This window comes from Budorcas taxicolor, chromosome 7, assembly GCF_023091745.1.
Source record: "Budorcas taxicolor isolate Tak-1 chromosome 7, Takin1.1, whole genome shotgun sequence".
Classification (NCBI taxonomy): domain Eukaryota; kingdom Metazoa; phylum Chordata; class Mammalia; order Artiodactyla; family Bovidae; genus Budorcas; species Budorcas taxicolor.
Window position 1 is genome coordinate 24,443,465 of NC_068916.1, and position 27,326 is coordinate 24,470,790.

A 27,326-nucleotide genomic window follows, 5' to 3' on the forward strand; every position below is an offset into this window, starting at 1 on the left:
TATTTTTCACTACTATCCCTATGGGTAGCCCACATGACTGACAATCAGAAAATCACGTTTTCTCCTCCCTCTTCTGCTACGGTCAAGCCCCACTCTCACTCCACCCCTAAATCGTGCCTCTGTTGAGGCCAGTCCTGCCTAGAATCATTTCTTCCCAACCCTGGATGTTGACCACTTCCTAATCATACTTCACGGGCCATGGCTGACACCCAGCCTTTCACAGAAACTTCACATATTTTCTCTAGTAAGAGAAATGATTTTTTCTTCCTTTGAAATTTCAGAGTGATCTGTTTATCCTCTTATTATCTTTTGTTTGATAATATATTTCTCTCTTTTTGTTTATGAGCCACTTTACTGGATACATCATGAAAGAGCAGCCTTATTGGATGCTTCCATCCTCACATGAGTCATGTCTGAAGAACCTCACAAAGCCCTTTGCTCAATAAATAATGGTGGGTGTTACCTCTTTCAGAGCCCTAGAAAGGGCTCTCCTCTGACTGGAAATTGATAATGCAATTAAATTTGATTAAAAAATGGCTTAGTGCTCTGCTTTTCAATCAATCATGCCCAGTGGAAAAAAGGATCCCACTGCTCAATATATTTATGACATACTCCATATTCTCTTCTGGTAGTTTATAATGCACAGACTCGCACGGAAGACTGAGAATTTCCACTTCATTAATGCTTGCTTGCTAAGTCACTTCAGTCGTGTCCGACTCTGTGTGACCCCATAGATGGCAGCCCACCAGGCTCCCCATCCCTGGGATTCTCCAGGCAAGAACACTGGAGTGGGTTGCCATTTCCTTCTCCAATGCGTGAAAATGAAAAGTGAAAGTGAAGTCACTCAGTCATGTCCGACTCTTAGTGACCCCATGGACTGCAGCCTACCAGGCTCCTCAATCCACGGGATTTTCCAGGCAAGAGTACTGGAGTGGGCTGCCATTGCCTTCTCCGTCATTAATGCTAGCATTTGCCAAATTTATTTGATCACATAACACCCATTTCACTGTTCGCCTTTCAACACTACAAAAAACTGACCTCAGAATGATTGGATAAATACTGTCTTAGGGGTTCTATTTCTTCACTGTCACTAACACCTTCATTCTCGAGGAACAAAGTATAAATAAATATAAGTAGTTATACTGTAGGAATAATCTGATAGAGATCTGGATATCTGGGCCTTCTCGACTCTTACCATGCACCTAATCATTTCTCTTTCTTTAAAACAAATGTTCATAAAAGCATCATTTCTCCTTGTATTTGGGCCTAGAAGTCTTTTGAAACATGAGAATGATAAAAATAGAATTAAATGTGGTTCACTAGGCCAAACTATCTAAATACTAATTAAGCATATTCTTTTTTTCTTCTCCTCATCCTTCCTCAGTCCCTTCCTTTCTTATGCCAAACCAACTGAAATACCTGAAAATGTTTCCACTCGAAAAGTCTGGACAATATTCAGATGAACAGTTGGGTTCATAAAATTATCTAACTTTGAAAATTAGTTGGATAGTTTTGATTAGAAACAAAGCCTGTGATTAGATTATAAATCCTTCTGCATCTACCACATAACATTTTCAAAACTGATGAATAAGGGAGGCAGTCAGGTTACCTGAGTGCACAGAAGCGGAAGTCAGAGTGTTTCTGTGACTTGCAACTAACCTGTGCTCTTGGGCAAGTTGCTGCGTCTCTCTGGGTCTCAGTTTCCTCAGCTACAATGTGAAGGTATTAATGGTTCCTTACAAGGGTGCATGGCAACCCACTCCAGTGTTCTTGCCTGGAGAATCCCAGGGACAGGGGAGCCTGGTGGGCTGCCATCTATGGGGTCACACAGAGTCGGACACGACTGGAGCGACTTAGCAGCAGCAGCACAAGGCTGCTGTGAGGTTTAATAGGTACAGTGGTTAAGAGAACCCTTAGCATATATTAAGTGCTTAAAACAGGCTCTCTGCTATTTTAAGAGAGCATAAGAAATGGATTTTCATTTCAGTCATCTCTGATATAAAGCAAAATATAAGAAATAGAGGAAATATAAGAAATATATAAGAAATAAGAAATATAAGAAATAAAGGAAAATAAAAGAAATTTGAAGTCATCATGCATGTGTGCTAAGTCACTTCAGTCACGTCTGACTCTTTGCAACCCTCTGGATTGTAGCCTGCCAGGCTCCTTTGTCCATGGGGTTTTCCAGGCAAGAGTACTGGAGTGGGTTCCCATGGCCTCCTCCAGGGGATCTTCCCAAGTCAGGGATCAAACCTGTGTCTCTTATGTCTCTTGCACTGGCAAGTAGGTTCTTTACTGCTAGCTCCACCTGGGAAGACCTGAAGTTCTATTGTCCATAGTTAAAAAGCAAACTTCATTGGGATAGACATGTACACACTACTATATTTAAAATAGATAACCAACAAGGATCTACTATAAAAAATATTTTTAAAAAATCATTCAAAAGGCCAACTTCATTTTCCAGAATCCCCTTCTTTCTATGAGTCAGGGTTAGAAGCAGCTGAAAGAGAAACTGGCATGAGATTTGGAAGGCAAAATGGAAGCAGCATCCATTCATCTGAAATTCTTTTTGCAATCAGATACAGTGACAGAGGCAGAGGCAGGTTCTAGATTGCCTTTGCTCTCCTGAGTTCCACATCCATTTCTTATTTCTAACTGTAGGCCCTGATGACCATCAGGAAATAGATCCATTACCCAATATCTGGCTGTGGTCCTACAAAGGAAGAAGCTAACAGAGGCAACAGCATCTCATAGATGTCTTTACAAATCACTCCTTCATAGTTACACTTACCTACTTGTGCCTGGCTGCTCAGACTGGTTGGTGACTGCTCTGATCCTTCAGCTCCTCTTATGGACCTTCACTTCCCCAGCTCTTCTTGCAGCTGTATGAGTTCAAATCTGTCATCCCCTAACACAGGTTTGCTGATTGAACCCTGGCAACTACCAGTATGAGAAGTGCTTCCAAGGAACAGAATTTTACAACTGAATCCTGGAGTTAGTTCTCTGATATGACTAGACTTAAAGGCATTAATGACAAGTAGTAAGTGGGACCTTGGTCATTCAGGGCAGAATGGTTATATAAACTCTCACTGATAGTTACCTGGAGTGAAGCACCTAGAGAAAGCAAGGTTCTGGGTTACAAAATACCTGCTGCAATAAAAATTTTTCATAGAAATAAATAGAATAAGGACTTTGGGGTTGGATTCATTGCTTCTAACTCAGGTGGAGAACATAAGAGAAAGAGATACGCCTGTGGTTTTACATTCACAGCTCAAGGTCTAAGTTGGGAACCAGAAAGGTTTTATGACTGCCTTGAAATAAAACCTTTTAAACTATACTGCTGATGTCTACCACGTGTGATATCTTCTAAATCTGTATTCAGATTCAAGTCCTGGAAGATCCAGAACCAGATGAAAAGTATGACTGTAAGGTGTTAACATACAGGTCAAAGGAATTACAGGATTTCACCAATTCACATTAACTGAAACCCAAGATATATGTATAGGAATGTTTTTAATTATATGAATTAGGGTAAAAGGAATATAATATTCTATTAGATGCTTTTAATATGGGTTCACTAAGCTGAGATTCTGGATTCAAATTGTTAGTTCATAAGTCTGAAGTAACTCTAACAATAAGACTGAAAACTGGACCCAATGGTAGTCTACACTGAATGAAACTGAGATACTATAGCTTCCTTGTAGTAAAGAGGAAAGTATACATGAATTTAAAAAACATCTATTTCTGCTTTATTGACTATGCCAAAGCCTTTGACTGTGTGGATCACAACAGACTGTGGAAAATTCTGAAAGAGATGGGAATACCAGACCACCTGACTTGCCTCTTGAGAAATCTGTATGCAGGTCAGGAAGCAACAGTTAGAACTGGACATGGAACAACAGACTGGTTCCAAATAGGAAAAGGAGTACGTCAAGGCTGTATATTGTCACCCTCCTTATTTAACTTTTATGCAGAGTACATCATGAGAAACGCTGGGCTGGAAGAAACACAAGCTGAAATCAAGATTGCCAGGAGAAATATCACTAACCTCAGATATGCAGATGACACCACCCTTATGGCAGAAAGTGAAGAGGAGCTAAAAAGCCTCCTGATGAAAGTGAAAGAGGAGAGTGAAAAAGTTGGCTTAAAGCTCAACATTCAGAAAACTAAGATCATGGCATCTGGTGCCATCACTTCCTGGGAAATAGATGGGGAAACAGTGGAAACAGTGTCAGACTATTTTTTTGGGCTCCAAAGTCACTGCAGATGGTGACTGCAGCCACGAAATTAAAAGACTCTTACTTCTTGGAAGAAAAGTTATGACCAACCTAGGTAGTATATTCAAAAGCAGAGACATTACTTTGCTGACTAAGGTCCATCTAGTCAAGGCTATGGTTTTTCCTGTGGTCATGTATGGATGTGAGAGTTGGACTATGAAGAAGGCTGAGTGCTGAAGAATTGATGTGTTTGAACTGTGGTGTTGGAGAAGACTCTTGAGGGTCACTTGGACTGCAAGGAGGTCCAATCAGTCCGTTCTGAAGGAGATCAACCCTGGGATTTCTTTGGAAGGAATGATGCTGAAGCTGAAGCTCCAGTACTTTGGACACCTCATGCGAAAAAAGACTGATGCTGAGAGAGATTGGGGGCAGGAGGAGAAGGGGACGACCCAGGATGAGATGGCTGGATGGCATCACTGACTCGATGGACATGAGTCTGAGTGAACTCCAGGAGATGGTGATGGACAGGGAGGCCTGGTGTGCTGCGACTCATGGGGTCGCAAAGAGTCGGACTCGACTGAGCGACTGAACTGAACTGAAGAGAGATTAAAAACACACACACACACACACACACACATAGATGTGCTCATCTCTGTGTTAAATTTGTCCCCTAAGAGGGTCCAAAGGATATTTCCTTCACCAGGATTTGAAAAATACATTGGTGAAGGTAGTACTGGATCCTTAAAAAACTTCATAGTAGCTGTTCTCTGTAAACCAGAAAGAACATTGGGAAATGCTGCCACAGAACAGAGCTTCTTGAATTCAATGAGGATGATGGAATTCTACAAGGGCATTTAAATTCCAGGGACCAGATAGGTATGGTTTAAGGGGCAGGCAGAGTCAAAAGGGTAAAGGTAAAGGTTTGACCTACAAAGATTTTTGGCATTGGTTAATTGATTACGGAGGCCAGAGTACTGAAAGAGATGACCAGGCTACTAAAGTCCTACTTGGTTTGTCCAGGCATTTAATCTCTAGACTTGATGAAAATAACTATGACTTGAATCACCACACCAGGGAATTCCTTTTCTTTGATCCATTCCATGTGACAGCAGGTTCACAGACCCAGAACTTTCTGAATAAAGGGGAGGCTATATCTTTTAGAGGAAGGATTCTGCTGCAAATTCTCCAAAATTCATACTGTAAATCTAACTTCTAGTCTTCCCTGATGGGATGAGTGTACTGGAAAGAGGGAAGTAATCAGACTTTTGGATGCCTTGTAGATTAGCGACTCTGAATCGATACTAATTGCTGGTGACCTGAACTGCCACTGAAGTCCCACAGTCAGAGCAGGAGTCTATGGAAGCCCAGCATTTTAACTAAGCTTTGGCTTAAATCTGTCTCATACTGAATCAGAGTCCCTAAACCTATCCGACAGTTATTTTCCTAATTCTGAAAGGAACATTTGGAGGAGAAATACTCAGAAACTGGCAGAATTCCTGCTTCACTGGTTAACTCCATGATCTGTAGAATGAGGGCTTTTACGGTAGTAACAGCACTGTCAGTCCTAGAACTGGCCCTTACATACCAAAGTTAAAAACAAAATCAATACGGTGTTCATGAAGCGATGAGAGTCACTTCTACCAAAGAAGATCAAAGGATGCAGGCATGATAAATTCATTAATTCATTATTTCACTCTTTCTGCCTATTGTCCTTACAGAAGATCAATGGATTTTGGAGAATTACACTGGATTATCACAAATTTAAACAGATGGGCGAGGGAAAAATTACACAGGAAGAGCAGACATTCTCAATTCCACCCCTTGATTCTTGAATTCATAAATCTAGATAGAAATATCACCATGTATAGGTTGATGAATCAGACCATACATAAAAACTCAGAGGAATCACACCATATACAACATCTCAGAGGCCTCCAAAAATGTTTTCCACTCAGCTGGTGCCAGAACAAAATATTAAAAAAAAAAAAAAAAAGAAGGCCATTGCATCATCCTGTTAGGCCATCTGCTTCAAGGTGATGCTGAACATGGCAGTACCAGAGTTACATGGGCATGAATCTACGGCCACAGTGTTTACTGTAATATGAATTCTCTGAACAGAAACCACACCGTATGGAATATCCTAACCATGAGCAAGGCATTTGATAAGTTCATGGATGGTGTTTTGGCAGAAACTTTGCAGGCTGGGGAGGCAAATCCATACTGAGGGTAAGTGGCTATTTCTGTGAGAACAAATCACTGCTTGTTTGGTGATTAAAGTGAACTAATGTAATCTTACTACAATCAAGGCAGTGGGCTAGTCCTGCCATAGAATGGTGCCATGTTGGGGAATAATATTTTCTCTGCTATTGTTAGGCTGAGCCCTTGCGATGGCTGTAGCTGGAGGGGGGTCTTGGTGAGCGGAAGGTCATGTTACTGAACCCATGCATAATCTCTAGTCCTGCCACTACTGTCTCTGTTCCTGGGCTCATGGGCAAGGACAAAGGTGGCTAATGAAAGAGACTGGCCAGTATACACAGAACTTGTCAACTTGTCCAGCTGGTGATTAAGCCCCCATTCCTGATAGTGCTCTTTGGTGAGCAGTCAAATGGAATGTAAGTTATTCACATACCTTTTCTTCAAAATTTCTTCATCACCAGTTTTCAAACCATGCTCCTTCCAAGTCCTTGTCAGTCCTCCAAAACATCTGTATTGCAATAAGATGACATTAGATCACTTTAATCACCAAAACAGGCAGTGGACTATTTTCACAGAAATAGCCACTTACTCTGAATATGGATGTGTATTGCCAGCCTGCAAAGCTTCTGCAAAATACCATCCATGAACTTACCAAAAGCCTCATTCACTATCAGGGTGTTCCATATGAGATATTGTTTCTTTTCAGTGAATTCATATTACAGTAAACAGTGTGGCAGTGGACTGACGTTTTCTGAAATCTCCAGTATTAATTACCATGTCCCCCATCACCCTGAACAAATGGCCTGACAGAATGATGCAACAATGCCTTTTCTTCCCCAAGTATTCAATTCTGGCATCAGTTGGGTGAAGACATTTTGGAGGTTCTCTAAGATGTTGTGTAAGGTCTAATTCATTGATCAGTAAATGGTGACATTTCTGCACCAATTCATGGATTCAGGAATCAAGGGATGGGTTAAGAATGTTTTCTCTTACTATGTAAGTTTTCCCTCTCCCATTCCCCTACTATCTTCCATAAGATGTGTTGAAATTGACTGGTTTTATATCTCAGCAACTAAACTAAAGGATACCCATAGTAAGGGACAATCTAGAAACAAATTGTACCTTATATGAAAATGAAGGTGAAAATATTAATAAGGGAAGTCTTCAGAACTATGAGGATTTTGAGGCTTTATTCTGCTTGCAATCTATCAAGTTAGCCTGCCACACTTTCAGGGATGCTGCTGCTGCTACGTCGCTTCAGTCGTGTCCGACTCTGTGCGACCCCATAGATGGCAGCCCACCAGGCTCCCCCGTCCCTGGGATTCTCCAGGCAAGAATACTGGAGTGGGTTGCCATTGCCTTCTCCAATGCATGAAAGTGAAAAGTGAAAGGGAAGTCACTCAGTCATGTCCGACTCCTAGCGACCCCATGGACTGCAGCCCACCAGGCTCCTCCGTCCATAGGATTTTCCAGGCAAGAGTACTGGAGTGGGTTGCCATTGCAGAAGACATAAAACTCCTGGGATAGAGACAAAGAACTTTATTACTTACAGCAACAGCAGTAGCCAGAGAATCAGCATTTCTTGCACCAGTTCCCTGAACCCCACTTCCCACAGGATGGCATGAAGAGAGCCAGGCAGTACCTGCACATTCAGTGAACTGTGTTACAGGAGAGAGATCCCAATTTTAGGGAACTTGAAACTTTCATAATGAGAAATAAGCATGTTTGCCCTTTGCTCCAAAAAAGACACTATCTTTACCTTCCAAGGCTGTTCATTACACAAACATCCTTTAGAAGATAGTCCAGAACAAAAGCAGACAGTGCCAAGACATGTGGAAATGTGAGAGACTCATGAAGAACTGCCTCCCAACAGGAAGTTTCACATATTTTATTGAAAAATCTAAGAAATCATGTGAATCATGTACAATATTTTCTCACAAGAAAACCTTAAACTGGTTTTTAAACGTTTCACAGAATTGTAAAACTTTTTAATTTTTAAAAAGAAAAACACAATGAAACTACCACAGTATTATAAGTTTTTTGTTTTTCCTTGTTCCTAGGGAAAAGGCTGAAAAACAGTAAATCTTCTCATTATGATTTGTGAGGCTAAGTACTATACTCTAATAAATCTGCTAAAAAGATAGAAGGAAATGGGTGGATCAACACTTTCTTTGTTCAAAATATTTTTAAAAGCTAAAATATAATGACAACATGTTAAAATAATACACATTTTTGTAGGATGTTACCATTTCTATAACGGTTTCTCTACACTATATCAACAGTGCAATGGTGATTCAGTGTAAATCATTACAGTGTTTCATTGTTACAATACTTGTGTTCAAGTACATGTTCATGAACATGATCAAAGTCTCTATTCAGACTTTTCTTTTCCATTATTAAAATAAGGTTATAATTACAGTAGAATTTTTCCTATGGATATCTCTAAATCTGAACCCAATGCATAATACATTCTCTAAAAACCTGTTCAACACTGTGAGGTTTGTTATGCTTACACATCTCCTGCAGATTACAGAAAATGGGCAAATTCTGCATCAGGATACCAAAGGGAAAAAAAAAAATGATATCTCTCCATATATAACTAAACTATTAGGCTAAATTAGTATATATTCTGGATAACTCAATGGTATTGTCAGGGAGAGAGTAGCACCTTAGAGACAGCCCTAACTTAAAAAAAAAAATTGTTAAAAAATTTTTTTAAAGTCTAAAGATCTTGATTGGTTTTTGTTTTTCCCTTTTTATTTTTATTCTGGAAACTGGATCCAACTTATGTATATAAAATTATTTATGAAGCCATATAGTATAAATCAAAATGTTTGTAGAACCAAAGCAAACACCATATTGGATGTTTGGCAGGCAAAAAAAAAAATAAATTAATTAATTTGATTAAATTATATGTAATCTGATAATATTTGGTCTGAAAAACATGCTAGTGTGTGTGTTTATAAATAATGTAATTGCAAAGAGCTGTTAGCCAGCCAGCCTGCCAGAGGTCAACTCTTCTGCTGCAGCTTTTGGGCATAGAAGTCCCTGCACGTCTCACAGCAGCGCTGATACCACCGCATGTCCTGACAGAGGTTCTTCTCACGTATCACCCGGCAGTACACAGGCCACTGATCTCCCAGGCACTTGAAAGTCAGAGCAGCTGTGAAACAAAACACAGGGAACTTAATACATGCAGAGAAAGTAGGTGTCTTGAGTAGAAACAAACAGCAATCATTTAAGTGGGGGGATTTTGTACACTCATGTTGACTCATATACATGACCTTCCAGAACATAAAAGACAGAGATAAACAAACACGCACACACACACTCTATAATAAAGGAGTATAGTGGATGAATGCTGGTCTTACTCATGAGCTTTTATAGACTTATTAAAGATAGATTTCCCAAAGCCAATGAGTGTACTGCAAATGGCTTTTAAGTTTCCATTTCATGACTTCTATTTAATCTTCTTTTGGATTTTTAGTTGAGAAGATTAAAAAGAAAAATGAATGTGTTCAATATGTTCACCATTATGAGAATACAAATTAATAAGTGCTATTATGGATGAACTTGCAAAGAAACAGCAAAACAAAAATCTGCTTACGCTTACTTCACATTCCTGGTTTCCTAGACAGCAGACATGTCTAGCTGTGATATCTAAGAGTCACAATTTCACGCATCCCTAAAATCAAAGCTGATTAACAAAAGTGACTAAAATTTACAGTAATGAAGTGTTTGAAATGAGTTCTTGGTATAAAAAATTCAGTGAGGTAAATTCGGCCCCAGTTTTTCCAAAGAAATAGCGTGTTCTGGCATGTGTAATAAAAGACAGTCTGCTGCAACTGTTTATTTTGCCACTATTCTAATATGATTCATTATTTTACAGTTTAAAAACCTTAGATTTTCCAACCACTGTGCTTCTATGTTTGGGGATGTCCTTCAAGAAAAAATAAACAGAGAAAATGGAGTTTTAATTTAATTCTTCTTTTAATTCATTATTTTATGCCACATTTTATGTCAAGAAGGACTCCAAATAATTGTTGGAGAAAGGGATTATGTTGCTTTTAAATACAAGGATTTATCACATCTGCTCTAGGGTTGCTTAACTTCTTGTCTTAACTAGTTTTAATTCTACTTGAACTGATTATTTCTTAGAAATGTTAATTATTTGGCTTAAAAAAGAGAATTTTTATATTTCCATGAAGAACCAAACTTTTCCATTTGATTGAAACTTATGCTTGGAGAAGTATCTTTGACAATTTAGCTCTTTGAATTTTGGCAGTATGATTCTGTATGATTAAACTGATTCTCTGGAGATTATACATACAAATTAAAACTGAAGGTGTTCCCTCCTGGTAACCATATGCTTGTTTTCTACAGCTGTAACTCTATTTATGTTTGTAAATAAGTTAATTTGCATCACTTTTTGAAATTCCACATATAAGTGATATTATATGATATTTGTTTTTCTTTGTCTGACTTATTTCACTCAGTATGCCAAGGGGGAAAGGGGAGGGGGTAGGATACATTGGGAGATTACAATATATAAAATAGATAACTAATAAGGGCCTACTGTAGAGCCTAGGGAGCTCTAGTGAATACTCTGTAATGGCCCATATGGGAAAAGAATATAAAAGACTGGATATATGTATATGTATAACTGATTCACTCTGCTGTACTACAGAAACTAACGTAACATTGGAAATCAACCATACTACTATAAAAATTCATTAAAAAAAAACAACACATAATGTTAAACAAATGAACCCAGTGACATCCAGGCAGCAGTGCTATTAAAAACTGCTAACTGCCACAAAAATAAAGGCCAATGCATTCATGAATACTTTTATGCAAATATAGGATATATTACTTAAAATACATACTCTACTTCTTGATGTTGTATTAGACTGACTGACAGTAACAGAATATATGTGAAAGCATTTTATAACATAAAACTATGTAAATCAATGCTACTACTATTTATTTATATTTAATATTATGTCCTTAAATGTGAAAAAATCAGTACCTTTCGTTTAGCAGTGTAGATCCATGTACCTGCTCTCCTTGAAAGTGAGTTTTTTACTCTTTATCTCTCCAAAGGATAATCTGTACCCAGGATCACAATGAAGAGATCCAAGATATACACTGCAGCTTCACCTTTCTACCGACATTACCTTAACTGAGGGTTCTGCCATGGGACTGGTCAGAATAAAAAATATGGTTACATCCTCCAACCCTTTTTAGGCTGATCTTGAGTGATATGGCATTTGCATTTCCACAGCCTGACTCTGAAGGGACAGCTCAGGAATGAAAATAGTTTTCATTTAGACTACATGGTCATTTGGACTATCTAGCTGAATAGATCCAATTTAGTCAGAAGCAAACTAATTAGTACAGATTGATAACTAAGCTTTAAAGTGATACATAAAACAGAAGAAGCCATGCTCATTTCTATGTCTGTCAAAATCACTCCCTTTTTTTGATCTGCTTACCCAGCCTGGGTGATGTTATAGTATTTACATTAATCTTCTCATTGCAAGGCTGAAGGTGGCATGGTCTGTACGCTGCAGGTTTTTCTGAAGAAAAACATTCATTTCCATGTCTTCCTGTGATCTTATGCATGCACTGAATAACACGGGACTGCATTCCTTTGCCACAGGTAATTGAGCACTAGGAGAGATACAAGGTTTTGTCAACTGTTCTTTTTGCTGTTTCCTTTTTCCGGGCTGTGAGTCACCTTTTCCTTATATTTGTTAAAACTGACATGAGCCACAACATCCAGGGTTGATGTAAAACAAGGGTCAGAAACACTGCTGCTCATAAATTGGACACAACGCAGTTTAGAACACCTAGCTGACCTAAGGCAGAGCTTTGAGTGATGAAGGACACAGGCAATTAAAGAGAAGATGGAGTTATGCAAACTATTGTATGTAGAATGAATAAATAACACGGTCATACTGTAGAGCATGGGGAACTAGATCCAGTATCCTGTGATAAATCATAATGGAAAAGAATATGAAAAGGAATGCATCCATATGTATAATGGAATCACTTTACTGTACAGCAGAAACTAATACAATAGTATAAATCAACTAAACTTCAGTAACATAAAAATGAAAAAAAGTTTGAGAGTATGACTTGGGGAAGATAGTGGGCGATACCAGTAACACACTTGGACCGACAGTTTTTAAAGTTTTAATATCTAGTTTGCAACAAATGACTTGCTGTTCTTTAATTTAGTCACTGATGCTTGACAGTTGGATATGTCCAACTGTGGAGCTGTGTAGATTATACACCACCTGTGGGAGCTGGTGATGGACAGGGAGTCCTGGTGTGCTGCAGTCCATGGGGTCGTAAAGAGTCAGACACGACTGAGCAACTGAACTGAACTGAACTGAGAGCTGGATCCTCATTATAATTTTTCAATGTACTCATCCACTCTGGCCTTAAAATGTTTATTAATAACATCAACATGGCAGAATTCCCTGGTGGTCCAGTGGTTAGGACTCCATGCTTTGACTATTGGGACCCAGGTTCAATCCCTGGTCAGGGAACTAAGATCTTGCAAGCCTTGTCAAAAAAAAAAAAAAACACCAAATGGTGTATCAATCTGATTTGTTAATGAAATCATTGCTATGTCTTAGAAGATTGTTGTTGTTGTTTAGTCACTGTGTCTGACTCTTTTGGGACCCTTGGACTGTAGCACTCCAGACTTCTCTGTCCATGGGATTTCCCAGCAAGAATATCAGAGTGGATTGCCATTGCCTTCTCCAGGCAATCTTCCCAACTCAGGGATCAAACTCACATCTCCTGCGTTGGCAGGCGGATTCCTTACCACTGAGCCACCTAAGAAGTCCATCTTGGCAGATAATATCATATCTAAAATTGTGCAAATATTTGAAAATCTTGTATTTTTCTAGTAAGACAGCCTTTTAATGTATCTCCTGTAATGACATAATGTAATGTACCTGTATCTCAGATAAATATAGTTTATTTGTAAGTTATTTCAGAGAACATATTTAATGTACAATGTCTGTTTATTAAAGAAGTCTCTTGGGTCCATGTATATCACTGGATTTAATTTGTTACACAGATAAGCTGAGGTCTAGCTGAATGAGAAAATATAAAAATTACACGTGACAGAGGGAATATGCTTGTGTTTTGAAAATATTTATTTACTAGTTATATTTTCTTTACAATAAAGATTCAGTCATATTTGTCCAAATAGTTCTTAAAACTTAGATCTATTTAAAAACATGATCTCAGCATCTTCTACTTGAAAACTGGTCAATACTTTCTGATTGTCATCTTTTAGATATGCAGGCACAATTTTATAACTGTTTCCCTTAATATTTTACCAAGTCATTATTAGGATTGCATTTTCTTCTCAAGAATTTTCAATTCTTTCTCCACTATCATCTTGGGTTCCAACTCTTTTTATTTTCATCAGCAGAAGCATTCTACATAAACCCTTATCACCTCAAGTCTGTCTGCTACTGCTCACTTTGTCTTTAGCCTCCAGCCTTCTAGTCAATTACAAATATTAACAGAGAATATGTATTCCTTTAAAATTGCTTTATATACATAATCTCCTTCGAGAAACTTCAATTATTCAGTTGCCCATTGCCTACGAGATAAAGCCCCAATATCCTTGAATGTCCAGGCTGGCATTTACCTCCTCAAATTTAATTTTCTACCTCTCTGCTTTAGGAATCATTTGCTCTATAAAGCACTAATCATGTCCATGTACTTTCTACTCCTACAACTAGAACCGTGCTCATAGAAGGATTCCTTTCCAGATGCCTGGCCTCTTGTCAAATCACAATCTCAAATCCACTACCTTCACGAAGTGTTCCACAATTATCCCAGCAACTCATGCATATTTATGCAACATTTATGGTTTAAAACCATATTCCTATCTATCTGAGGCTATCCCTTAGAATCACTTGGGAAAAAAACTTTTTAATTATATATTTTAAAGCCCAAAATTCCTAAGGCAGGAAACAGATGGAATCTGGGAATATACATTAAAAAAAAAAAAAAAGTACCTAGGTCATTTTGCTGCACAGCCTGAGTATGGGAAACACTGGTCAATAGTATATGTCCTACATTTGATGTAGCCCAGTTTGTATTACTTCTTATCTCTGATAAATATCTTTTCATGCATCTAGTGTGTCTCTTGGTAAATTCCAGGCATCTAGTATGTCTCTAGGTAAATTCTTGAAATTAGGCTCATTGTCATATCACTTTCAATAATAAAACTTATATATCATGTACAAAAATAGCTAAGAATAACACAATAACAATTGTATGTGCATGCCATTTATGCATCTACTTCACAGATAACTGATGTTTCTAAATTCTATAAATACTTCTACATAAAACCTTCTTTGCATCTGACAAGAACAACTTGGATATTACACCCTTTTAAATCTGATTTTTTTTCTCATTAACTTCTACAGGACCTAAATGCTTCTATTAGTTTAAGCTTTATTATAATTTAAAAGCTATTATAAGAGGAGTCACTGTTTACATGGTCTTTGTCCTTTGGAAGATTCTTAATATTATTAATAGATATATGCATACAGACAACATGCTTCTTAGTAATATTTTCAGGAAAACTCAAATAATTAAACTAAAAACTTTAAGTGGTTAAGTTTATGTGGAAATGTATCATTCTAGTATCTGCTTCTAAAATTTTTGTAGATCTTGAAAGTAATCACAATATTGGAGACATGAAAAGAACAGAAATTTTATAACAGATGAACTCCTTTTGAAGTAATAGAAAAGGTTCTCAATCACATGTCAAAGAACTCTAGTAATCAATCATAGACTATTACCAACCCTTTCAACTAATCTTATATTAACTCCAAAGGACATGTGTAAACCAAAGTAATGTCATTTTTTTCAGGATCACAAAGTACCTATATATACATGATAACTCAGAATACACAGTTTTAGTAGATAATGATTGAAGAGTGCTTCCATAAATTATTTTTTCGAAAATTAAAGAGAAGAAAGTTCATTTAATTGAAATGGCATCATTTCTGCCTTTGAAACTAATGGAATAAGCTTTATTATGAAATTAGCCTAACAGCTTTAGAATTTTTATTAGAATACTTCAATAATAAAAACATCAAGATTTTACTAGTAATCATTTTCTTTATAAAATATATGTGGTAAAAATTTATTTCAAATGTATGAAAAATAAACAGACATATTTGAAATGCCAAAGTATCTTCTAAACTATTTCTACTTTATTATAGAAGGTACTACTGAATAATTGGATATCTTCTCAAATCACATCACTATGATTAAAGACAGACAAATATTAAAAGGAAAAGTCACTATAATTTTGGCTTGAAATGAGGAGACCAGGGCTCTAACACGGTCTCTAGAATTTAATGTGCCTGGGACTTAGTTTTCCTTTTCGTTAAGTAAGGCACTGTGGTAGATCATAGCTACACTTTCAGGTCTAAATTACTATGAAAGGAAACACTCCAAATAATTTATTATTAAAAGTTACTGCAGTCAGGCAATTTTTAAGCAGTGACACTGTATAACAGTAAAGACTGCAAATTCATTATCTAATTATTCACTGTACTATCCAACATTGGTATGATAGCAGTCTAATAATGTCTCAAAATTATATTTTGCTTGAATTTTTCAGAATATTCAATTGTTTATTGGCTTTTCAAATATTTACTGATTACCCACCATGTTCAGGGTTCTGTGCAGAAGCTAAAAACAGCAGAAATGATTAATATTATGAAGCTGGTGTTTATTTAGGATCTATTATATGCCAGATACTGGCATATAACTCTATTATATGTCATAACCTATTGCCAGATACAGGTTACATTTATTTTAATATCTCATTTGAAGCCCATGAGCACTATTATTACTCCTTTTACACACAGGAGAAAAGAGAGGCGCAAATAAGTGAAACAAAGTACACTCAGTGTCACAGCTAATGACACGGTACTGGAGTTTGAACTAATATGTACTAAAATCAAAGATGGGACATGTAGTACTACTTGATACTAGAAGATTGCCAATATTTCTCTTTATGTTAACAGAAATATTTCTTTTTCCTCTATCCTGCGGAATAATCTCTTATCCTAATTAGAAGGCTTTTTTTTTTTTTTTTTGAGTTGTGTTACTATAACACAGGCTATGTGGTATGAGATAAACTCTTTTGCCGTAATGACAATTAAGTAGCATGCTTTCTCTTTAGACAGAGTGATCATAGAATTTAACATCCAAATCAGAGCACTTGTGAAAGAAGTTCTGATAACTATTCGTGGACTATGGGCATAAAACGGGATGGTCCTGGGTAATCTGGGATACACTGTCACACTATCTGTAGATGATTTACTGACAGATCTATGTATTAGATGGTAAATGGACACATGAAATACCTATTATAAACCAGTCATTATCTAATATGCTTTTATACATAATATCTTGGTTAATCTTGCTCATAAACCTAATATCCGACTCTTTGCAACCCCACAGATTGTAGCCCGCCAGGCTCCCCTGTTCATGGGATTCTCCAGGCAAGGTTGCACGCCCTCCTCCAGGGCATCTCCTGACCCTGGAACAGAACCTGGTCTCCTGTGGCTCCTGCACTGCAGGAGGATTCTTTTGCTGCTGAGCCAATGGGGAAGCCCATTTTCATCCACTCAATCAACAGATTTTAGTGAAACTCTCTGATGTGTCAAATACTCTTTTGGATACCAGAAAATAACAGTAAATGAAACAGACAAAAATCTGTGCCTTCAATCAGTTTACACTCTAATAGTGGGAAGCGAAAAAGGTCAAGAATTTAAATACATTGTATATCAGATATTGACAAGTGCTATAGAGAAACTAAAGCTGGGAAGGAAGACTGGGAAAATTTGGGCTATGGGGTTTAGCAATTCAAATGGGATGATCAGGGAAGGACTCATGGAGAAAGTGATAAAGACATATTCCTTGTGAAGGAGAAACAAACCTCAAATGCAATCTTCTGTTTCCAAATACAATGTTCCTTCCATTGTGTTTTTACAGATCTTGGATCAATTTCAATGAATTTCTCTTTCCATTTCTCTTCCTTCCTTCCTTCTTTCCTTGCTCTCTCCCTCCCTCCCTCCCTTCAATCTTTTTCCTAATACATTTTAAACTTCTTCACATATGTACTAGGTTAAAATATATTAGTGACAAGGCAGCACTCTAGACGTCCACTGAATACCAGAATGCTAAAGTGTCAAAATCAATTTGCCAGCAACTGGTTAAAAAAAAGAAAAAGAACAACACAGAGTGTACCAGATAAGCTGCCATTGATCTTTCTTTTACAAGGAATGTTTCCTGACTAAAGTTATTTAAAAAGAGAGACTTGTACTGTCTGACAAATAGTCTGTTCCCCAAACAGTTTTAATATTGCCCTGAAGGACCTTTGAAACTAAGCGCCTCATGAATCAATTCCATGAATTAGAAGTCTTTAATTCTAAACAGGAAACACAATCTTGATGTACTAGGTTTACTATAGTAAAAAAGGGAAACAGTAATCTTTAGAACAAACTTCAATAGCAAGGCACAAGAAAAAAAATGATGCTAGTAATTGCCCTTTTCCACCTAAAGTATCTGCAAACAGAATTTGTTTTGACGTAATGTATTGATCACTTCAATCTACCTGAGAAAATGATGACATTCCCTGCACTTGAGCATTATCTTTAGATAAGATCATTATAGATTTCTCTGATAATGGAATAAACTCTTTCTTGACCCAGGATATTTAGTGACAATTTCTAAGATTGTATTAAATTATGTCTATATTAGTTTTCATGTCAAACACTAAATATGACAAAGGAAACTTCCTCAATAATTTAAAGTCTGAACTATTAAAATTAGAGAAATAGTTTACTGAATGAGCACAATGAATACAAATGGTAGCAAATTAGCAAGAAGACTATATTCTCTCTTAAAATGAGATTTCTGGAGAAGGGAATGGCTATGCAGTTCAGTTCAGTCACTCAATCGTGTCAGATTCTGCGACCCCATAGACTGCAGCACGCCAGGCCTCCCTGTCCATCGCCAGCTCCCGGAGTTTACACAAACTCATGTCCATTGAGTCAGTGATGCCATCCAGCCATCTCATCCTCTGTCATCCCCTTCTCCTCCTACCTTCAATCTTTCCCAGCATCAAGGTCTTTTCAAATGAGTCAGCTCTTCACATCTGGTGGCCAAAGTATTGGAGGTTCAGCTTCAACATCAGTCCTTCCAATGAACACTCAGAACTGATTTCCTTTAGGATGGACTGGTTGGATCTCCTTGCTGTCCAAGGGACTCTCAAGAGTCTACTTCAACACCACAGTTCAAAAGCATCAATTATTCGGCGTTCACTTTTCTTTATAGACCAACTCTCACATCCATACATGACTACTGGAAAAACCATAGCCTTGACTAGACGGACCTTTTTTGGCAAAGTAATGCCTCTGCTTTTCAATATGCTATCTATGTTGGTCATAACTTTCCTTCCAAGGAGTAAGCGTCTTTTAATTCCATGGCTGCAGTCACCATCTGCAGTGATTTTGGAGCCCAAAAATATAAAGTCTGTCACTTTCTCCACTGTTTACCCAACTATTTGCCATGAAGTGGTGGGACCAGATGCCATGATCTTAGTTTTCTGAATGCTGAATTTTAAAACAACTTTTTCACTCTCCTCCTTCACTTTCATCAAGAGGCTCTTTAGTTCTTCTTCAGGTTCTGCCATAAGGGTGGTGTTATCTGCATATCTGAGGTTATTGATATTTCTCCCTGCAATCTTGATTCCAGCCTGTGCTTTATCCAGTCTAGAGTTTCTCATGATGTACTCTGCATAGAAGTTAAATAAGCAGGGTGACAAAATACAGCCTTGACATACTCCTTTCCCTATTGGAACCATTCTCACTCCAGTATTATTGCCCTGAAAATTTGATGCACAGTGGAGGCTGGGAGGCCTACAGTCTCAGGGGTTGCCAAGAGTCGGACATTACTGAGTGACTAACATTTTCACATCATGTATTATAGACCCTTAAAACTATTTCCATTATTTAAAACTTTCTTTTTGTCATTGTTACACCACACAATAAGAGCTCACTGATGCTGGGAGGGATTGGGGGCAGGAGGAGAAGGGGACGACAGAGGATGAGATGGCTGGATGGCATCACTGACTTGATGGCCGTGAGTCTGGGTGAACTCTGGGAGATGGTGATAAACAGGGAGGCCTGGCATTCTGTGATTCATGGGGTCGCAAAGAGTCGGTCTCGACTGAGCGACTGAAGTGAACTGAACTTTATTTTACCTAAGAAAATTTCATCTGAATAAACTAATTGAAAAGGAAATATTTGGGGATGAATAAGCAATATCCAAGCTGATGGAAGAATACAGCGGACACTTACCTAACTCACATGTTTATCATATTCCAACAATGGCCAACAAGGGTCTGGTGATCGAGATGTAAACTCTTGGAAAGTTATATTTGCTAAGTTAGATGCTAGCCCTGAGTGGGCAGGGTTTGCCAATAAAAGCAGGTTAAGATGCCAGCATGATCTGAAAAATTTGTGGTCTGTGAATAAATGTAAATAAATGAGGGACATAGAAAAAAAAGTAGGAAACAAAACAAACTCAAAAAATTCTTAACAAATTCTCAACTGAGGCATTGTCCTAAAAACAAAGGATTGAAATGAAGTCTGAATAGCCAGGAAGTCCATCTCATGGACCAGCCATGGTGTGGAATTCTTTCTCCCACCACAAAGATGGATGAGCTTCCACCACAGCTCAAAGATTGTAGTAAGCTCAAATTTTAGTAAGAGTGGACCATGGACATTTCATCCCAACAGTATTATTTATAGCATTAATAGTGCTGCTAAGAACTTGGTTTAATACTTGGAAAAATATGTAAACACCTTATACTAGGTGTTTAGGGAAAGGCCATTTATCCTGAGACATTTTATTGATGTTATAATTTCACTATGCTGTGTGTGCTATAAAATTACTTGGCCTGATGAAATTTTTCTTCAAGCCTCATCTGATGCACTGAGGATAAATAACTCTTATATAGCATATTGGTATAAATACATTTTGGTGGATCAAATAAACATATAAGGAATGAGTATACTCTGTTACTAAATTTTTATTATATTATATAGAAATATTCATTTCATGATGGCTTTGAGTATGCTTATCAAGAATACGTATCTTTTAAAATAATCTACATATATTGTTCCCCCAAATTTCTATGAATACCACAATGCTTAGAGGCATAAATCCACTAACTACTAGTGAATAAAAGCAAACATGCTCTGTAATACACTGACATGAGTGAAACATGACTGCACAGGCACTAATAAATAGGTTATCTACAAGTTTATAAAGTGTCAAAATGAGGGACAAAGACAGTGAACATGATTTTAGGAGGTTCTCAAAGCTCATCCATAGTACCACTTGAACCCACTTTTGTAAAGTGCAAAATTATTTGTCACTGAAAGTTCATGAATCATGTAGGAATATCCATAAGGGCTCATGATATAATCTATCTGATATGTCTCTGCCAAATTCACCAAAGGACAGTGTCCTTTTGTCTAAGGAGTAACCTACGTGCTTCTGAACAACTTAATTTCACTTAAAAACCCTTTATGAATGGGATATCTATAAGTATCTCTTAATTACTCTTCTATATAGAGAAGAGACACTCATTGTTTCCATTGATTTCTGATTTTTGCACTGCTTCTGGGCTCCATGGGTTCTAGGATCAAGTAGATATATTCTGCATATGCAACTTTCAGCTACAAAAGATTTCCCTATCTAGTCTTCAGTATTGGGATCCTATGGTAAAATGCCAAACGTTAAAGTTACTGGTTAAATATTAGTTTCCACCTTTCCTTTCAGGACTTCAGAACAGGCACACAGGCAATGCTCAGTGCTAGTTGTTACTCTGAATATTTAGATAACCTACGCTTGGGAACCAATCGGAACACTGTGCTGTAAGTAAATTTGTATACTTAGGTTAAATAATCAACTTGTTTGCCTGTTAATCTGTGCATGTTAAACTCTAAAGTTAGTGTAAAACTCTTCAACCTGCTGAGTCCCATAAAATATTCTTTTAAACATTATACCAAAGAGGCAGGAACCCAGAAATAAAAATACTACTGTATTTATTTGGAGTTTTATTGGATAACAAATATAACTAGTCTACTTTTAAATTCCTTGAAAAAAATCCCCCAATTTCAGGATATTTAGGGGTTAAAAATAATAATTCTCACACTTGGCCAGCACAGAGATTACCCGAGATTCCTTCCTTCTAGACTGTGCCAAAGATATATATTCTGGAGAGAATGTGTATTCTCCAGGCCAACAGCTAAGGAAGGCTCTGTAATGCTTTACTCATTTCCAGCTGGCCTCTGTAAGAAACAGGAATTCCTAAATTAAGAGAAAATTGTCACTGGCAGACAGAACTTTTTTTAACCAATATAATAGACAATCTTATAGAACCTGATATAATTTATAATGATAAGTGCCAATCTCTAACAAGGTTAACAGCATTGACTTGGATAATTTGTCTTTGGGAATAAATGGATTATTCCAAAGTAGTTTAACGAGAGTGAAGTAGCATTCACAGTGGAGTGTGGACCTCGTAAGGAAACTAAATGATGACTTCTACTGGAAATTATTAGCACAGCATTCCTATTCATTTATGTATATGTTTGGCAGTTCCATCTTTAAACTTTTTAATAAAGTGAGTGTGAAACAAGCATACTAAGGAACAAAAGTTAGCTTTGTTTTTTAAGGTTTGCAATTTATTTTGGTAAGTGTTGCAACATCTTTAAACATAGTTCATCTGCTTTATTTAACACATGGATATTTGGGATTGAATCTATTCCTAGAGGTCAGACATTGAGGATTTTTTTGCATATGTGTTTAATTAATTCATTGCTTGGTTCTACAGTTCAACTATCTTTGTCTCTTTCATGAAAATGTTTGCATAGAGTTACTGCAAATCAAGGAAATGCGTGTGGCAAAAATCAAGCAGATTGCTTATGAACGATTAGCAGAGAACTGAATGTGTTATGAAAGGTCATAATAATCACCCCAATCATTTTTTATATCAAAGTATATACACTGATCACCACAATGATGGAATTAAAACAAGATGTTTTACATTAAGAAGCAATTAATACATACAAAGTCTTGGGCATATTTGCAGTTCTGTCAGTGCTAAGCTTATGAATCACAGGATGTTGCAGAGGTGAAAAAAGACCAGCAGTACATTTCTATTTTATCACTATCATCCCAGGGAAACATCTTCCCACCAGAGACAGTTGTTTGGAAAGACAGTGATTGAATTTCCTTTTCCAATTAAATACTTTCCAGGTCTAGTATAACAACCCTATGTCAAAAATGGATCAGATCTTCTGTGGCCATGTTAGAGTAAGTGTGTGTTTTTTATTTTGTTTTCAGTAAATAAAATCTTGATTTAAAGTAGTACAGAGTACATTATATAGCAACCTTTAACTTATTCCAACCTGAAATATACCAAATATTTCCCAGTTCACAGAGAAAATTCTTAACTGTGCTTTGTTTCTATCTGCTGCCTTCCTTCTAGGTTAGATCACTGCTCTCCAACCTTTCATCAGGTATTGACACATGAATTCCAGACAATGCAAAACAGGTCTGCCAGCTTCCTTGAAGCTCAACCTGCAGCATCCCTCAGGTTTAAATAGCATGTTACTCAAATATGGCTGGATTTACTTTTTCTATTAAAAAAATCACAGTTTTAAGTAGTTTCATATACCATACAGAAAAAGGTCAAGGGAGTTGCATGTTTACATAAAATTATATTGATTACCTTAAGATTCCCAGAGAAAGATAAGCTAGTTACTAATTTTTCCGAATAAAATATATGAAACATTGTAATTGTAATAGAACTATAGTCAGAAAAACAGATCAGAAGAAAAGAAATACAATGCTTAGATGTATCATACACTTTTTGCTTACTGCATGAAAAAGTTTAAGCAGTCATTTATTCAATAAAAATCACTGCTTGTCATGCTATGCTATGTTCAATCAGAGAAATATGTGAAAGGGCTTAAAGGGTTAAGACAGCAACAATGTAAGGCAGTAAATAATTGAGAAAAATTAATCTAGTCGATAAGTGCAAAACACATTTTGTTATTTATTGGGGAAATGAGGTACTTGAGATAGTCCTTAAAGGACTTGGATGGTTGGAAAAAAAAATACATTTTAGTGATAAAGTGTATATACAAAGACGTGGAGATTGTAAAAGTACAAACTTCTCAGGTCTGAGCTTACTGGAGATACTGAATTAATGAGAACAAAGAGATGATTCTCAATAGGTAGGTTAAGATCAGCATATAGAAAGCGTTGAACATCAGAGTGAGTACACGAAAGTGAAAGTTTTAGTTGCTCAGTTGTGTCCGACTCTTTGTGACCTCATGGACAGTAGCCTACCAGGCTCCTCCGTCCACGGGATTTTCCAGCCAACAGTACTGGAGTGGATTGCCATTTCCTTCTCCAGAGGGTCTTCCCGACCCAGGGATCAAACCTAGGTCTCCCACATTGTAGGCAGATGCTTTACCGTCTGAGGCACCAGGGAAGTCTTAGTTGACAGTAAAGTCCTTTAGTTGACGGTAAAGCCAATGCCAATTCTCTGAAACTGTTTGAACCGTTGGTTAGAGTGGTGAAGCCATCCCTATGAATGAATGAATCTGTAAAAGGGCAGTCTGAGGGTACAGAAGCACATTATAAGTTGTTACGTCTAGTCAAGGTTATAGTTTTTCCAGTGGTCATGTATGGATGTGAGAGTTGGACTGTGAAGAAGGCTGAGCACCGAAGAATTGATGCTTTTGAACTTTGGTGTTGGAGAAGACTCTTGAGAGTCCCTTGGACTGCAAGGAGAGCCAACCAGTCCATTCTGAAGGAGATCAGCCCTGGGATTTCTTTGGAATAATGCTAAAGCTGAAACTCTAGTACTTTGGCCACCTTACGCAGAGTTGACTCATTGGAAAAAGACTCTGATGCTGGGAGGGATTGGGGGCAGGAGGAGAAGGGGACGACCGAGGATGAGATGGCTGCATGGCATCACGGACTCGATGGACATGAGTCTGAGTGAACTCTGGGAGTTGGTGATGGACAGGGAGGCCTGGCGTGCTGCGATTCATGGGGTCGCAAAGAGTCGGACATGACTGAGCAACCGAACTGAACTGAACTCTAGTCATGGTGAAAATATTTATTAAAAGGCCTTTATTTTTTTTAATTTAAATTTATTTATTTTAATTGGAGGCTAATTACTTTACAATATTGTATTGGTTTTGCCATACATCCACATGAATCCGCCACGGGTGTACACGTGTTCCCCATCCTGAACCCTCCTCCCACTTCCCTCCATGTACCATCCCTCTGGGTCATCCCAATGCACCAGCCCCAAGCGTCCTGTATCCTGCAGCAAACCTGGACTGGCGATTAGTTTCTTATATGATATTATGGCATTTTTTAATAAAAGTATTTATTAAAAGGGAGTGAAGAACACTCTACTTGTGAATAGAACAGAAAGTGTGAAGGATACCTTCTGAATGTGTGTTGGGGAAGATGGCATTGACATTTTTCAAGAAAAAGGAAACTGGGAGTGGGATATATTTCGAGGAAACAAAATGAAGAATTTTGTTTTGAGAAAATAGGAGAATGCCACTGACACAGCCCTATAGCAGCTAATGTTTGAGAATAAAGAACTAGCGTCCCCTCAAGTCCCTCTGAGCTTCGATTCATTGAACATTCCTAAGCATACTTTCTTTCTTGTTTCTCATGGCCTTTCCTCCTGTTGCTGTGAGTAACCCCTTTTCAGTCCCTTTTACTAGCAGTTGCTTCTTTTCTCACATGCCTTTAAAGAAAGGAGTTTTCCATGGCTGCCACTTCATCTTCGGGCCCGCTTATCCTTCAAGATTTAAACACTGCCTACACGTTGGCGATTCCAAAATGTATACTCCATCCCATTCCTTTCCTCTGATCTACCTACTAGATACCAGCATTAAATTCTCTTATGGGCACATGAAACATAATTCACAATCCTTCCCCTCCAACTTGATTCATCTCTGCTGCTGCTGCTGCTAAGTCACTTCAGTCGTGTCTGACTCTGTGTGACCCCATAGACGGCAGGCCACTAGGCTCCCCCTGTCCCTGGGATTCTCCAGGCAAGAACACTGGAGTGGGTTGCCATTTCCTCCTCCAACGCATGAAAGTGAAAAGTGAAAGTGAAGTTGCTCAGTAGTGCCAAACTCTTAGTGACCCCATGAACTACAGCCTACCAGGCTCCTCCGTCCATGGGATTTTCCAGGCAAGAGTACTGGAGTGGGGTGCCATTGCCTTCTCCAGATTCATCTCTAGGACTTCCTATCTCATGTGAATGTGGGATTCCTTTTAAACACATGAATCCCTCCCTCCTTTTCACCTCACACAGAAGATCAACCCTGCTTCTCTTCATTTTAACCTCGTAACAGTTTCTCAAAGCCAACCATTTTCCCTATCTCTACTGACACTACAATACGAATGGTCAGCATTTATTTAGTTACTATGTAACTGATACTTTGCTAATAATTCTTCATAAATTATTTCATCTGGCTTCAGTAATTTACTGATCAGAAAATTCAGAAGTCAAACCGAGGGCTGTCTTATTCCAAGACAACACCAAGTTGTCTCACCAATTACCTAACTCACCAAATCCTCTCCCCTTCACAGAAATTATATAATATTCACTTAGCATCTGTCTATATTTATGACATCAATCATTTTTGAGACTGAAACATGAAAAATATAACTATTAAGAAAGAATTTTAATTTCTGACAGAAACCATTCACCAGTTTATAAAATGAAAGGTGATTTATGGAGATGGGGGTAGAATTTTAAGTACAGAAGACCCTTTCCTTCAATGTAATTCAAATAAATTGTTCTTTGTATATCTGTATAGAGAAATATTAATATGTATAAAAACAATACATGTAAATAACTTTAGTTTATACTATGTAACTCTTCTACATAATATTTACTATTTAATAGTAGGTCTTGGAGAAATTTTTCATCATTATGTATATATAAATACACTTTTAAAAATGACAGTATTCCACTGTGTATAGTATTATGAGTCATATAACTAGTTAATGGATGGGTGGGTTATGTTCAAATGTGTGTTGTTCCAAACAAGACTGCAATGAGCATCTTCATAAACATAATGAGTAAATTATGTGAGGATGTCTGTAAGAAAATTCTATGACAATGGAGCTGTTGAGTCTAAGAATGTGTACATTTCAAAATAAGATTTTTTTCACGTATCAAAAGGATAGAAAATTTGATAATATCCAATTTTAGAAGCAGTATGAGAAAATGTATGTGGAAGCAATTGGGCAGAATTTAGTAGAAACTGTTTCCTCTGTATGGCAGACCCAGACTATCCCCCAACCCACTTCTCTCATGTTGCCTTGCTGAGCCCTGGAGCTGTGTGTGTGTGTTTATTTTTTAAACATGTTTGTTAGTTTTAGTTCTTCTATATGGACTCGTATATATTCTATCCATAGTACATAAAGTCATAAAGTATGTATTTTTATAATTCATTCTGTTATTTGTGCTTTTGTCTCCTACGGTGTTTGTGTAACTCAACAATGTTTTTCCTTTGACTGTACACATCACTGACATAAAAGATGATGAAGCACAGCCCAAATAGAATTCACAGTCCTTCCCCTCCAACTTGGTTCATCTCTAGGCTTTCCTATCTCATAACATAGAACCACTATCTCTACAAGTTTTTCAGCCCAGAAAACTATAACTTTTACTTGCACAGAGTATTTTGAAATTCAGGGAGACGTTCAGTTGCTTTGGCACCT

At 37.5% G+C, this 27,326-nt stretch overlaps 1 protein-coding gene and 1 non-coding gene across 2 annotated transcripts in view; one reads left to right on the forward strand and one right to left on the reverse strand.

Annotated features, from left to right (window-relative positions):
- Window positions 1–9,424: 9,424 nt before the first annotated feature.
- ADAMTS19 (ADAM metallopeptidase with thrombospondin type 1 motif 19) overlaps window positions 9,425–27,326 on the reverse strand; it is a 276,785-nt gene continuing 258,883 nt past the window's right edge. Inside the window, exons 22-23 of the mRNA XM_052643941.1 lie at window positions 11,909–12,086; window positions 9,425–9,576 (exon numbers count right to left, since the gene is read on the reverse strand). Coding sequence (XP_052499901.1) covers window positions 9,425–9,576; window positions 11,909–12,086 — 330 coding nt within the window. The remainder of the gene's footprint in view (window positions 9,577–11,908; window positions 12,087–27,326) is intronic.
- On the forward strand, window positions 12,899–12,970 carry TRNAQ-UUG (transfer RNA glutamine (anticodon UUG)). The gene has a single exon. It is a non-coding gene; the product is annotated as a tRNA-Gln (tRNA).